A 12,270-nucleotide genomic window follows, 5' to 3' on the forward strand; every position below is an offset into this window, starting at 1 on the left:
TTACGATCAATAAACTTGACTTTAATTATTATACCTAAACCATCAGCTACTTGTAATCACTTCATAGTAGTGCTATGTGGAAGCCTCAACTATATTGGCGACACTCCCAACACATAAAATGACTCGCTAGATCGGTGAAAAATACAGTAGGAAGACCATGGTGAATTCCCTCAAGTGCTTTTTGTTATACAATCGACTCTCGCAGGTTGTCTATTGACTCACGGCTACACAAATAGGGGGTGACCTCTACGGGGACCACCAAGAGGTTTGGCCCAGCAGGCTCCGGCCAGGTAGGTTCCAGCCCTGTGGGCTCCGACCCTGATGGTTCTGTTTGCTCGGGGAGGTCCAATGGCGGATCAGACGTCACAGGGGCTGAGCGTAACACCACCTCACTGGTGACCTCAACGGGGACCACCAAGAGGAGTGGTCTGCCAGGCTCCGGCCTGGTGGTCTGTGTTTGCTTGGGGAGGTCCGATGGCCGATTGGACACCAGAGGGACCGATGTGGGTTGTGCTCGCAACCCAGCCAATTCCATCTCTGCGGCAAGGTCCAGGTCGCTCCCATAGAGCACGTTCATCTTTCGCACCAGAAGTCCCTCCGTCTCCGGGGGCTCCTCGTTCTCCTCTCGCCTTATCTGCCTCTTGGAGCGGCGCATGAAGGAGGCATGCAGGATGGAGCGCTTGAGCAGGTGCTTGCGGTAAGCCCGCTGGATGATCACGGCTGCTGCCTCCTCCTCCTTGCGCCGCAGCGTGGTGGTGATGGGCTCGTAGGAGTCTGTCGTGGGGTTGTTCATGTTGAACTTGGCCTCGATGCTCACCTTCATGGCCGTCATCTCCACCCCTTCGCCCAGCACCTCCTGGGTGACGGCCAGCAGGATGTCCAGGCAGTGAATCTTATCGCCCGTGACCAGGGGCAGGTCCATCGAGATCAGCTTGATCCGGTTGGGCTTGGCGATACGCAGGGGTTCCTGCAGGGTGTCACAAAACTCTGACAGCTTGGCGTATTCGATGAACTGCGTGCCCTCAAGGTCGAACTTCTCCCAGGTCTCGTCGAACATCACAAAGTCATCCTCGCACAGCAGGTCCCCGCTCTCCTCTTGGGCCGTGTTGAAGTTCTCCAGGATGATGGCGATGTACATGTTGACCACCACCAGGAAGGACATGATGATGTAGCTGCAGAAGAACATGATACCCATGCCTGGGTTGCCGCAGTTGCCCCGAACGTCCGAGCCCGGGTTCTCAATGTCTGGGTCGCAGTCTGGAGGACCGCTGTTTAGAATTGGCAGCAGAAGACCATCCCAACCCGCAGAGGTGGTGATCTCAAACAGGCAGATAATACTGCTGCCGAACGTCTGGAAATTGAAGATGTCGTCGATGCCCGCCTGTTTTTTGACATAGGCAAAGTTGGACATGCCGAATATGGAGAAGATGAACATGATGAGGAAGAGCAGGAGGCCGATGTTGAACAGGGCAGGGAGTGACATCATCAACGCAAATAACAGCGTCCGAATGCCCTTGGCACCTTTGATGAGACGCAGGACCCTGCCTATCCTAGCCAGCCTGATGACCCTGAACAAGGTGGGTGACACAAAGTACTTCTCTATGATGTCCGACAGCATTATACCTGAAGGGAAATTAGATAAACAATGGTTAATGACCAATCACACCTCTCCATTTACTGTCGAAATAACTAATCTTCAATGCTTTTCAGTGTGACATTTTTCAATTGGAATTTGGTTTACTTTCTGTATTAACTTGATTTTAAATGGAATTGACCCCAACCCTGTTATAACTTGTCTATGACTTATCCTATGTACAGTATACAATAAGGTATACAGTGTAAAGAATCTTGAGGTACATACCCGCGACGGACAGGATGACCACGACAAAATCAAAAATATTCCATCCGATGGTGAAGAAGTAATGGCGAAGGGCAAACATCTTGAGCAGACACTCGCCGGTGAAAACGACGATGAAGGCCAGGTTGATCTTGTAAAGGACGTTTTCCTTCTCCGCGCTTTGGTCGTCCGTCTCCACCATCATGGTGACCATGTTGAGGCAGATGAGGACCATGATGAAGATGTCAAAGAACTGCTGAGTGATGAAGTCAAACACAGCGCCTTGAATCATGTTCTGTAGGGGCCCGAGGGTCACATGAAAGAGAGAGCGAGGGAGACAAACACAAATTTCATTAGGTGTGTTAAAGCCAATATTGTGTAGAACAGGTTAAGATGGGTCAACGATGATGTCATGGCAAAGTCACGCATTTTAATGTCACTGTGTATGTGGTATACTCAGAGCAGGACTTGCAGACTCTAGCCCCATAACATAATTGAATTATTACTTGTACATGAAATGTATCACACAATCACTGGTCGAAAGATTGACATTGAAATTCTATACATAAAAATGCACTTTCAACACAAAAGAGCATTGATCAAATGATGTAATCCCTATAATCAGCAATTTATTTATTGAAGGTGCTAATGTAGAGTAAATTTAGTCTTGGATTAGAAAGATGTAATGAATCTTAATACTAGAGAGTAGCATAAGAGTGTGGCTATAACCGAATGCCATTTATTTGTTGCATACCGTAGGCCTTGGGATAGGCTTCACTGGCTTCTTTGAGCCAAGTTTCTTCATGGCTTCATGATATTTCTTCTGCTCCTCTGTCATAAAGATGTCGTCACCAAAGTGCAGGATCAAAATCAAATCGACAATTATTCTGGGCATTTACATGTATATACAGTGGGGGGAAAAGTATTTGATCCCCTGCTGATTTTGTACGTTTGCCCACTGATAAAGAAAGGATCAGTCTATAATTTTAATGGTAGGTTTATTTGAACAGTGAGAGACAGAATAACAACAAAAATATCCAGAAAAACACATGTCAAAAATGTTATAAATTGATTTGCATTTTAATGAGGGAAATAAGTATTTGACCCTTTCTCAATCAGAAAGATTTCTGGCTCCCAGGTGTCTTTTATACAGGTAACGAGCGGAGATTAGGAGCACACTCTTAAAGGGAGTGCTCCTATCCGCAGCTTGTTACCTGTAAAAAACACACCTGTCCACAGAAGCAATCAATCAATCAGATTCCAAACTCTCCACCATGGCCAAGACCAAAGAGCTCTCCAAGGATGTCAGGGACAAGATTGTAGACCTACACAAGGCTGAAATGGGCTACAAGACCATCGCCAAGCAGCTTGGTGAGAAGGTGACAACAGTTGGTGCGATTATTCGCAAATGGAAGAAACACAAAAGAACTGTCAATATCCCTCGGCCTGGGGCTCCATGCAAGATCTCACCTTGTGGGGTTGCAATGATCATGAGAACGGTGAGGAATCAGCCCAGAACTACACGGGAGGATCTTGTCAATGATCTCAAGGCAGCTGGGACCATAGTCACCAAGAAAACAATTGGTAACACACTACGCCGTGAAGGACTGAAATCCTGCAGCGCCCGCAAGGTCCCCCTGCTCAAGAATACATATACATGCCCGTCTAACGTTTGCCAATGAACATCTGAATGATTCAGAGGACAACTGGTGACAGTGTTGTGGTCAGATGAGACCAAAATGGAGCTCTTTGGCATCAACTCAACTCGCCGTGTTTGGAGGAGGAGGAATGCTGCCTATGACCCCAAGAACACCATCTCCACCGTCAAACATGGAGGTGGAAACATTATGCTTTGGGGGTGTTTTTCTGCTAAGGGGACAGGACAACTTCACCGCATCAAAGGGACGATGGACGGGGCCATGTACCGTCAAATCTTGGGTGAGAACATCCTTCCCTCAGCCAGGGCATTGAAAATGGGTATTCCAGCATGACAATGACCCAAAACACACGGCCAAGGCAACAAAGGAGTGGCTCAAGAAGAAGCACATTAAGGTCCTGGAGTGGCCTAGCCAGTCCCCAGACCTTAATCCCATAGAAAATCTGTGGAGGGAGCTGAAGGTTCGAGTTGCCAAACGTCAGCCTCGAAACCTTAATGACTTGGAGAAGATCTGCAAGGAGGAGTGGGACAAAATCCCTCCTGAGATGTGTGCAAACCTGGTGGCCAACTACAAGAAACGTCTGACCTCTGATTGCCAACAAGGGTTTTGCCACCAAGTACTAAGTCATGTTTTGCAGAGGGGTCAAATACTTATTTCCCTCATTAAAATGCAAATCATTTTATAACATTTTTGACATGCGGTTTTCTGGATTTTTGTTGTTGTTATTCTGTCTCTCACTGTTCAAATAAACCTACCATTAAAATTATAGACTGATCATTTCTTTGTCAGTGGGCAAATGTACAAAATCAGCAGGGGATCAAATACTTTTTTCCCCCACTGTAGGTATATATCAAAATGAATTAAAACTGTACATATTCAATTTCGATTTCTGATCTGCGATTGGTACATCAATTTTTGGACTTTTAAAATAGTTGTCTCGAAGAGTATCTGGACAGTATACAGTGCATTCAGACCAACATTTTGTCACGTTACAGCCTTATTCTAAAATCCTCATCAAATAATACCCCATAATGACAAAGCAAAAACAGTTAGACATTTTAGCACATTCATTAAAAATAAAAAACAGAAATACCTTATTTACATAAGTATTCAGACCCTTTGCAATGATACTTGAAATTGAGCTCAGGTGCATCCTGTTTCCATTGATCATCCTTGAGATGTTTCTACAACTTGATTGGAGTCCATCTGTGGTAAATTCAATTGATTGGACATGATTTGGAAAGGCACACATCTGTCTATATAAGGTCCCACAGTTGACAGTGCACATCAGAGCAAAAACCAAGCCATGAGGTCGAAGGAATTGTCTGTAAAGCTCCAAGACAGGATTGTGTCGAGCCACAGATCTAGGTAAGGGTATCAAAACATTTCTGCAGCATTTGAAGGTCGCCAAAAACACAGTGGCCCCCATCATTCTTAAATGGAAGAAGTTTGGAACCACCAAGACTCTTCCTAGAGCTGGCTGCCCGGCCAAACTGAGCAATCGGGGGAGAAGGGCGTTGGTCAGGGAGGTGACCAAGAACCCGATAGTCACTCTGACAGAGCTCCAGAATTCCTCTGTGGAGATGGGGGAACCTTCCAGATAGACAACCATTTCTGGAGCTTGCCAAAAGGCACCTACAGACTCTCAGACCATGAGAAACAAGATTCCCCTGTCTGATGAAACCAATATTGAACTCCTTGGCCTGAATGACAAGCATCACGTCTGGAGGAAACCTGGCATCATCCCTACGGTGAAGCATGGTGGTGGCAGCATCATGCTGTGCCGATGTTTTTCAGCGGCAAGGACTGGGCGACTAGTCAGGATCGAGGGAAAGATGAATGGAGCAAAGAGATCCTTGATGAAAACCTACTCCAGAGCGCTCAGGACCGTCGAGTGGGGTGAAGGTTCACCTTCCAACAGGACAACGACCCTAAGCACACAGCCAAGACAACGCAGGAGTGGCTTCGGGACAAGTGTCTGAATGTCCATGAGTGGCCCAGCAAGAGCCCGGACTTGAACCCGATCAAACATCTCTGGAGAGAAAATAGCTGTGCAGCGACGCTCCCCATCCAACCTGACAGAGCTTGAGAAAATCTGCAGAGAAGAATGGGAGAAACTCCCCAAATACAGATGTGTCAAGCTTGTAGCATCATACCCAAGAAGACTTGAGGCTGCAATCACTGCCAAAGGTGCTTCAATAAAGTAGTGAGTACCGTAATTTCCGGACTATTAAGCGCACCTGAATATAAGCCGCACCCACTGATTTGAAAAAAATATATTATTTTGAACATAAATAAGCCGCACATGTCTATAAGCCGCAGGTGCCTACCGGTACATTGAAACAAATGAACTTTACACAGGCTTTAACGAAACACGGCTTGTAACAAAAATAAATAGGCTTTAACGAAACACGGCTTGTAACAAAAAATAAAAAAATAGCAGTAAGCTTTAGTTGTCTTTTTGCACTGAGTCAATTCCTCACGCTTCTGTTTCCAACGTCTTATCATCGACTCATTAAGACCAAGCTCCCGTGCAGCAGCTCTATTTCCTTTTCCAACAGCCAGATCAATCGCCTTCAACTTGAAAGCTGCATCATATGCATTTCTCCGTGTCTTTGCCATGATGAGGGTGACAAAATGACTACCGTAATCAGAATGATGGGAAGTTTGAGAGCGCTCGATTTAATCTAAACAGTAAACAAGAAAGTTGTTTGACCTTAACCCGTTCGGCAATTTCAAGCCGCCAAAAAACTGAGCACGTCACAGAATGTGTTTTTTTGGAGAAAAGAAAATTGAAAGCGGGTAAAATCCATATATTAGCCGCGTCATTGTTTAAGCCGCGAGGTTCAAAGCCTGGGAAAAAAGTTGCGGCTTATAGTCCGGAATTTACGGTAAAGGGTCTGAATACTTATGTACAGTAAATGTTTATTTTTACTACATTTGCAAAAATGTCAAACTTTTTTGCTTTGTCATTGTGGGTTATTGTGTGTAGATTGATGAAGAGAAAAACTATTTAATGCATTTTAGAATAAGGCTCTTGTTAGGGTTGAACTGGCTATTTGTATGCATAACCTTTATAATATACCGGGGAAGCTATGCTACAATATTAAGTATATAAACTACGGATAAATCAACTGATGAAGACAAGAAGAACTACACCCGGCGACAGGAAGTGCGTCACGAGGCTGGGACCAGCCTGCACGCCGACGATAGGAGGAGCAAGTTTAAACCGCGCTCATCCTCCCTCTGACAGGCCAGCATTGAGCGGGAACTATCTCTGTCAGAGTATATAAGAGAGAACAATAGGATGTGACTTTCTCTTCTCTGTCTGCCCTGCGAGGTGTCACACAGAGAGACCGTATACGAACGACATATTTACCATACACGTGTTTGCATTAATTAAAGTACAGCTAAATCAGAAGTTACTATGTGCTGACTATTTTGTTCTGATACCAGAAACGAATTGACGCAACTTTAACACTCTAAAGTAACAACGTGGAAAAAGTCAAGGGAAATGCACTGTATATCATTTTATTAATGTACACTGTAATTGAGTGTTAATTCTTTTGTGACTAATAAATTGTATTAGTTGAATTGAGTAAATGCATTCCTCGTTTTACAGAGTAATTATTTGATTAACTACACGCATATAATTTAGTAGGTCTATTGGTAGTTGTTATTTACACTATACACATAGCATATGCTTGGGTACCACATTGACATCTCTGATGTGCTTGCCTCAAATGAATGCTAGAACAAGCTATTTGTATCTAGTCTCTTAATAATTGCATAACGGTGCAAGTTAGACATGTTCATTATTGTCATACTGAGAGGTGGTGTAAGGCTTGCTACCTTGACTCGATTCCTCCAGAGACGTACACGGCCTGTTGCATTTATTCACATAATATGAACGTAGTTTACTATTATATTCAACATCATTTCTACATAATGGTTGGATCATATTCCGAACCTTTACAAAATGGTGACTCATCCAGTTGTTGGGGATTTCTATATCCAACTACATATCCATCATCAATTAATCACTTTATTTACTAGTAAAAAAAAAAAAAAAGAAGGTGCTTATCTTTTTCTTTTGCTGGTTGAAATTGTCAATAATAACACCAATGAAAAGATTGAGGGTGAAGAAGGAGCCGAAGATGATGAAGATGACAAAGTAGATGTACATGTAGAGGTTGATCTCATATGAGGGCTGCTCCTCCACCTAGGGGACCATAAATAGTTTCGCTCGTCAAACAAAAACCCTCATTACTTACAACAATTCGACTACCACCAATGTGTCCGGTAACACTTTAAAATGACTTTCCTGAATAAGCATGAATCATATCTGACTGTGTATAACTATACACTTTTAATAAAATCATTTTGAAGCGTTACAATTCACAAGCATTAATCACATTTATGATAATTTATTAAGAATGTATACACATTTTTCAATGGCTTACTCATTAAAGCTATGACTTTTGTATTCTGTGGTAATAACTGCTCCCCAAACCAAATGTTTATATTACAGTATCTTATATTTCTATAAGTACCTACTTCTCGAGAGTCCACTGCAGCATACATGATGTCCATCCAGCCTTTAAATGTGGCCTGTAGAGAGACAGGGCACTTTTTTTCAGATACTTTTGAGTACACCAACACCCTCAGAGAAGGAAACAATATTAAATACTTTAGTAGACCAGGGGGTGACCAAGTCTCTTCCTTCAGAGCTACTGGGTATGCAGGCATTTGCTCCAAACCTGTTGTTACACACTTGATTCAGTTAATCAAGTTCCTGGTGAGCAGCTAATTAGTCGAATCAGGTGTGCTAGAGTAGGGTTGGAGCAAAAGCCTGAAGGAGGAAGGGTAGCTCTCCAGGAGGAGGATTGGGCCACAGCTCGAGAACCAGCGCACAGCACCCATGCATCTCAGAAACCCTGGCCCTCACCACTTGCAGCAGAGAGAGGTAGCCCAAGCCCACGTTGTCGTAGTTGACTTTGACGTTGACCCAGCGGGCTTCCTGGGTGGCGTGCTGCAGGGCAAGGCAGTCGCTCCTGTTGTTGACCTCGGTGATGGGGAACAGCTCCTCCGTGGTGGTGTTGATGCAGCGGTAGAACTTTCCGGCAAACAGGTTGACCCCCATGATGCTGAAGATGAGCCAGAAGATGAGGCACACCAGCAGCACGTTGAAGATGGAGGGGATGGCGCCGACAAGAGCGTTTACCACCACCTTCCTCCCATAGACAGGACACAGTGCAGTCAAAACCATTAAAGTCACCTCCATTACAATAGTCAGCCATGACCACTGCAGTCACCACCGCCCAATAGTAAGTCATGCTCCCTGCAGTCAAAATAGTCAGTCATGACCACTAACATCACCTCTGTCACAATAGTCAGTCATGACAATACACTTGTCACAATAGTCACCTCTGTCACAATAGTCAGTGATGACCACTAACACCACCTACATCCTAACAGTCAGTCATGACCACTTACATCACCTTCATCGCAACAGTCATAGCTAACCGCAGTCAACTCTGTCACAAGACGTCACTGTCAGAGATGTGTCACTGTGTGTATGCGTTTAGGATTGTCTGTATCAGCATTTCTGTCGGTGTGTCTGTTGATCTGTCTTTCTGTGTCTGCGTGGATTTTTAAGTGCGTATGTACTGATAGGTTTGAAACAGTTACTCACCCTCATTCCCTCAAATCTTGACAGGGCTCGAAGTGGCCTTAGAGCCCTGAGTGTTCTAAGAGACTTGATTGGTCCAAGTTCAGAGTAGCCCATCCAGTTAGCTCCTAAAGTGACTAAGGAAACCTGAGGCAGGATTGTAACGTCATTGTAGTCACCCAGCATCTCGTTATATGCTTGTACGAATGAAGAAAACTTTACAAATTGAAGGTCTTGTATTTTCTGCCAAGCAGGATAACACAAATATCAATTACTTGCGGAGAATACAAGGTAACACAAATGTCAATGTCTTCCTTGATTTTCACGTTCATGTATTATTGATCTCGCCCACAACAGTGATAATAGTTGTAACATTGCTTAACCCACGTTTCATTCTGTGTAAATATCACTCCAAAAACAATTCAACGGAAACTTACATCCACAATTAGGAAGTCCAGCCAACACCAAGCGTTGGTGAAGTAGGTCTTGAAGCCGTACGCCACCCATTTTAAGAGCATCTCAATGATAAAGACATAGGTGAAGACTTTGTCTGCATACTCCAGGATGATTTTGATAGTTCTTCGCCTCTCAATGTAAATATCCTCAAAAGCCTATCAGAAGTGAGCCAAAGAAAATGGATCTCAATATAACTAGTGGCCTTCCCAGAGAATGTTATAAATATAATAATATAACTATGAAGTAACACTTTCTGAATACATTTATTTTTCAGGTGAGCCAAGGTCATCAGGACAAAAGTCAAATAGCTCGGTAATGGAATATCAACTGTAAATAGGTCAACGACCAGGGAGTCACTCACCAGAGCTCCACTGCTTAGGAGGATCATGAAGACTATGAAGGTCTCAAAGTAGTCGTGTTCCACGATGGTGAAACAGGTCCTGCGGAGGTTCCACCACTTCTTGCCTCTGCCCTGAGAGACGTCAAATGTCAGACACGGCCATCGCGCGATACAGCCTGGAGAGAGAGAGAGAAAGAGAGAGAGAGAAAGAGAGAGAGAGAGAGAGAAATGCCAACATAGTGTTTTTGTATGCTTCATTTGGACTGTTTCACTTGCCCCTGAGGTGCTGTCTGTGTAGCATAGCCTACAGTCTAGCCAAGTGCTGAGCGAGTTGGACAATCCCGCAAATAAAAGATGTGACGAATCATAGCAATCACTTTACTGACATTATTAAGACGTGACTCCAAACTCTTTGCTCCCACCTTACATAAAATAGAATATAGTAACTCTCTCTCTGTGAATGCTGATGTGCCAACGTGTGTGACATGGGACAAAGTTTACAGATATTTCGAAAAGTAAATTATACATCAAACACTTGATATTAGCGTTGCATTTTTGTAATTTAGTAACAATACATTGTAAAGACCATGAAAATCAGGAAACCCAACCCAGATCTATTTAAGCAGGGGACAGTATTTCCTGTGTACCATCAGTGAAGCAAGCTTCTGGTTCCTCTGGCTCTGGCTCCTCCTCTTCCTCCTCTTCCACAGGCTCTGGTTCAGGTACATAGTCCACCGTGCTGCACACCGAGGACTCGTCACCCACTGCACCAAACAACTATGGATGGGGAGGAGAGAGACTGAGTGGCTGAGACAAAATGTCAGCCACAACTTCAGGATAGGAGAGAGAGGAGAAATCTAACTCATGTAGGATTGTGAACTCGGATTGAAGAGAACCACCAAGTGAGATTTGTCCTGATTCTTGTACTTGTTTGCTTAAATATCCAGGTAACACTTTACATGGTATACTTAAAAGATTTATGAAGGGTTTATAAGTAGTTTATTAACTGATAATTATTAGTTCATAGATATAGCAGAGTACAATTATCATCTTCAGTTTGCCATCATACTGTACCTTTATGTGATCACCATGTCCATTTTCTTCATCTGATGTAAAAGACCCACTGTCATCCTCATCATCATCGTCCTCAAAGTCCGGCTCCCCCTGGGCAATGGGCACATTGAGGCTCATCTCGCCGTCTGCCTGAAGCCCGTCCACACAGTTGGTCATTCCGTCGGCCATTTTGGAATCCTGGCACGTGTCTAAGTGGTTTAGTGCAAAGGTCTCCTTTTCGGGGTTTCCTTCGATCCCCTCACCCCCTTCCTTGTCCCCGGTGGCCTTTTTGCCCAGTAGCTGCAGGACCATGTGGCGGACAAAGGATTTTACCCAGTCGATGCCCCAGTTGATCCTGCCGATGGCAATCTGGAGGTTGTTCATCTCACCGTCATCATCACTGGACAGGTTGTCTCCACTGAATGAGCTGAGCAGCAAGGCCAGGAAGAGATTCAGCACCTACAGGCAGATAGAGGTGGCAGTTATCGTTGAAGGTTAGAGAGAAGGTGTCTGACAGGGCAGTGTGGGGAATCTGATCCTACTTTACTCCCAGCCATATGCGTTTGTATGAGGGAGGTGTCCTGGGAGAATTAAAAGACAGCCAAAAGACACATCTATTCTATTCTGCTCCTTGGCTTAGTGACTTACTGCGAGCTTACAGGCAGCTGAGCGAAAAATGGTCATCCTTCCACTCTCCTCTCTACCTTCTCCTCCTCTGTATGCACTGCTAAAGGCACTTTCTATCACTCTAAATTTCAGGCTTCTGCCTCTAACCCTAGGAAACTATTTTCTACCTTCTCCTCCCTCCTTAATCTTCCACCCCCTCCCTGCTCCCTCTCTGTGGACGACTTTGTCAACCACTTTGAAACGAAGGTTGACAACAGCCACTCATTAAATCAGCCTACTGAGTCCACTGGTCCCACTCACATAGAACTACCCTACGCCTTGACCTCTTTCTCCCCTCTCTCTCTAGATAAAATCATGCGTCTAGTGAGGTCTGGCCCCCCAACAACCTGCCCGCTCAACCTCATTCCCTCCTCCCTTTTCAAGACCATCTATGGATACCTTCTCCCATTCCTCATCAATTTATCCATGACCATTGACTGCTTCCCCTCGGACTTCAAAATTGCCCGAGTCAATCCTCTCCTCAAGAAATCAACACTCGACTCCTCTGAGATCAAAAACTACAGACCTGTATCCCTTCTATCTTTTCTTTCCAAAACACTTGAGCGTGCTGTCTCTGACTAACTCTCTC

General features: G+C 44.5%; 1 protein-coding gene across 1 annotated transcript in view; it reads right to left on the reverse strand.

Annotated features, from left to right (window-relative positions):
• scn4aa (sodium channel, voltage-gated, type IV, alpha, a) overlaps positions 1–12,270 on the reverse strand; it is a 33,884-nt gene continuing 21,614 nt past the window's right edge. Inside the window, exons 13-23 of the mRNA XM_029712442.1 lie at positions 11,037–11,474; positions 10,610–10,739; positions 9,984–10,138; positions 9,604–9,777; positions 9,191–9,313; positions 8,444–8,725; positions 8,053–8,106; positions 7,580–7,717; positions 2,592–2,693; positions 1,862–2,132; positions 1–1,623 (exon numbers count right to left, since the gene is read on the reverse strand). Coding sequence (XP_029568302.1) covers positions 185–1,623; positions 1,862–2,132; positions 2,592–2,693; positions 7,580–7,717; positions 8,053–8,106; positions 8,444–8,725; positions 9,191–9,313; positions 9,604–9,777; positions 9,984–10,138; positions 10,610–10,739; positions 11,037–11,474 — 3,306 coding nt within the window. The 3' untranslated portion in view covers positions 1–184. The remainder of the gene's footprint in view (positions 1,624–1,861; positions 2,133–2,591; positions 2,694–7,579; positions 7,718–8,052; positions 8,107–8,443; positions 8,726–9,190; positions 9,314–9,603; positions 9,778–9,983; positions 10,139–10,609; positions 10,740–11,036; positions 11,475–12,270) is intronic.

Source organism: Salmo trutta, chromosome 2 (assembly GCF_901001165.1).
Source record: "Salmo trutta chromosome 2, fSalTru1.1, whole genome shotgun sequence".
Lineage (NCBI taxonomy): Eukaryota > Metazoa > Chordata > Actinopteri > Salmoniformes > Salmonidae > Salmo > Salmo trutta.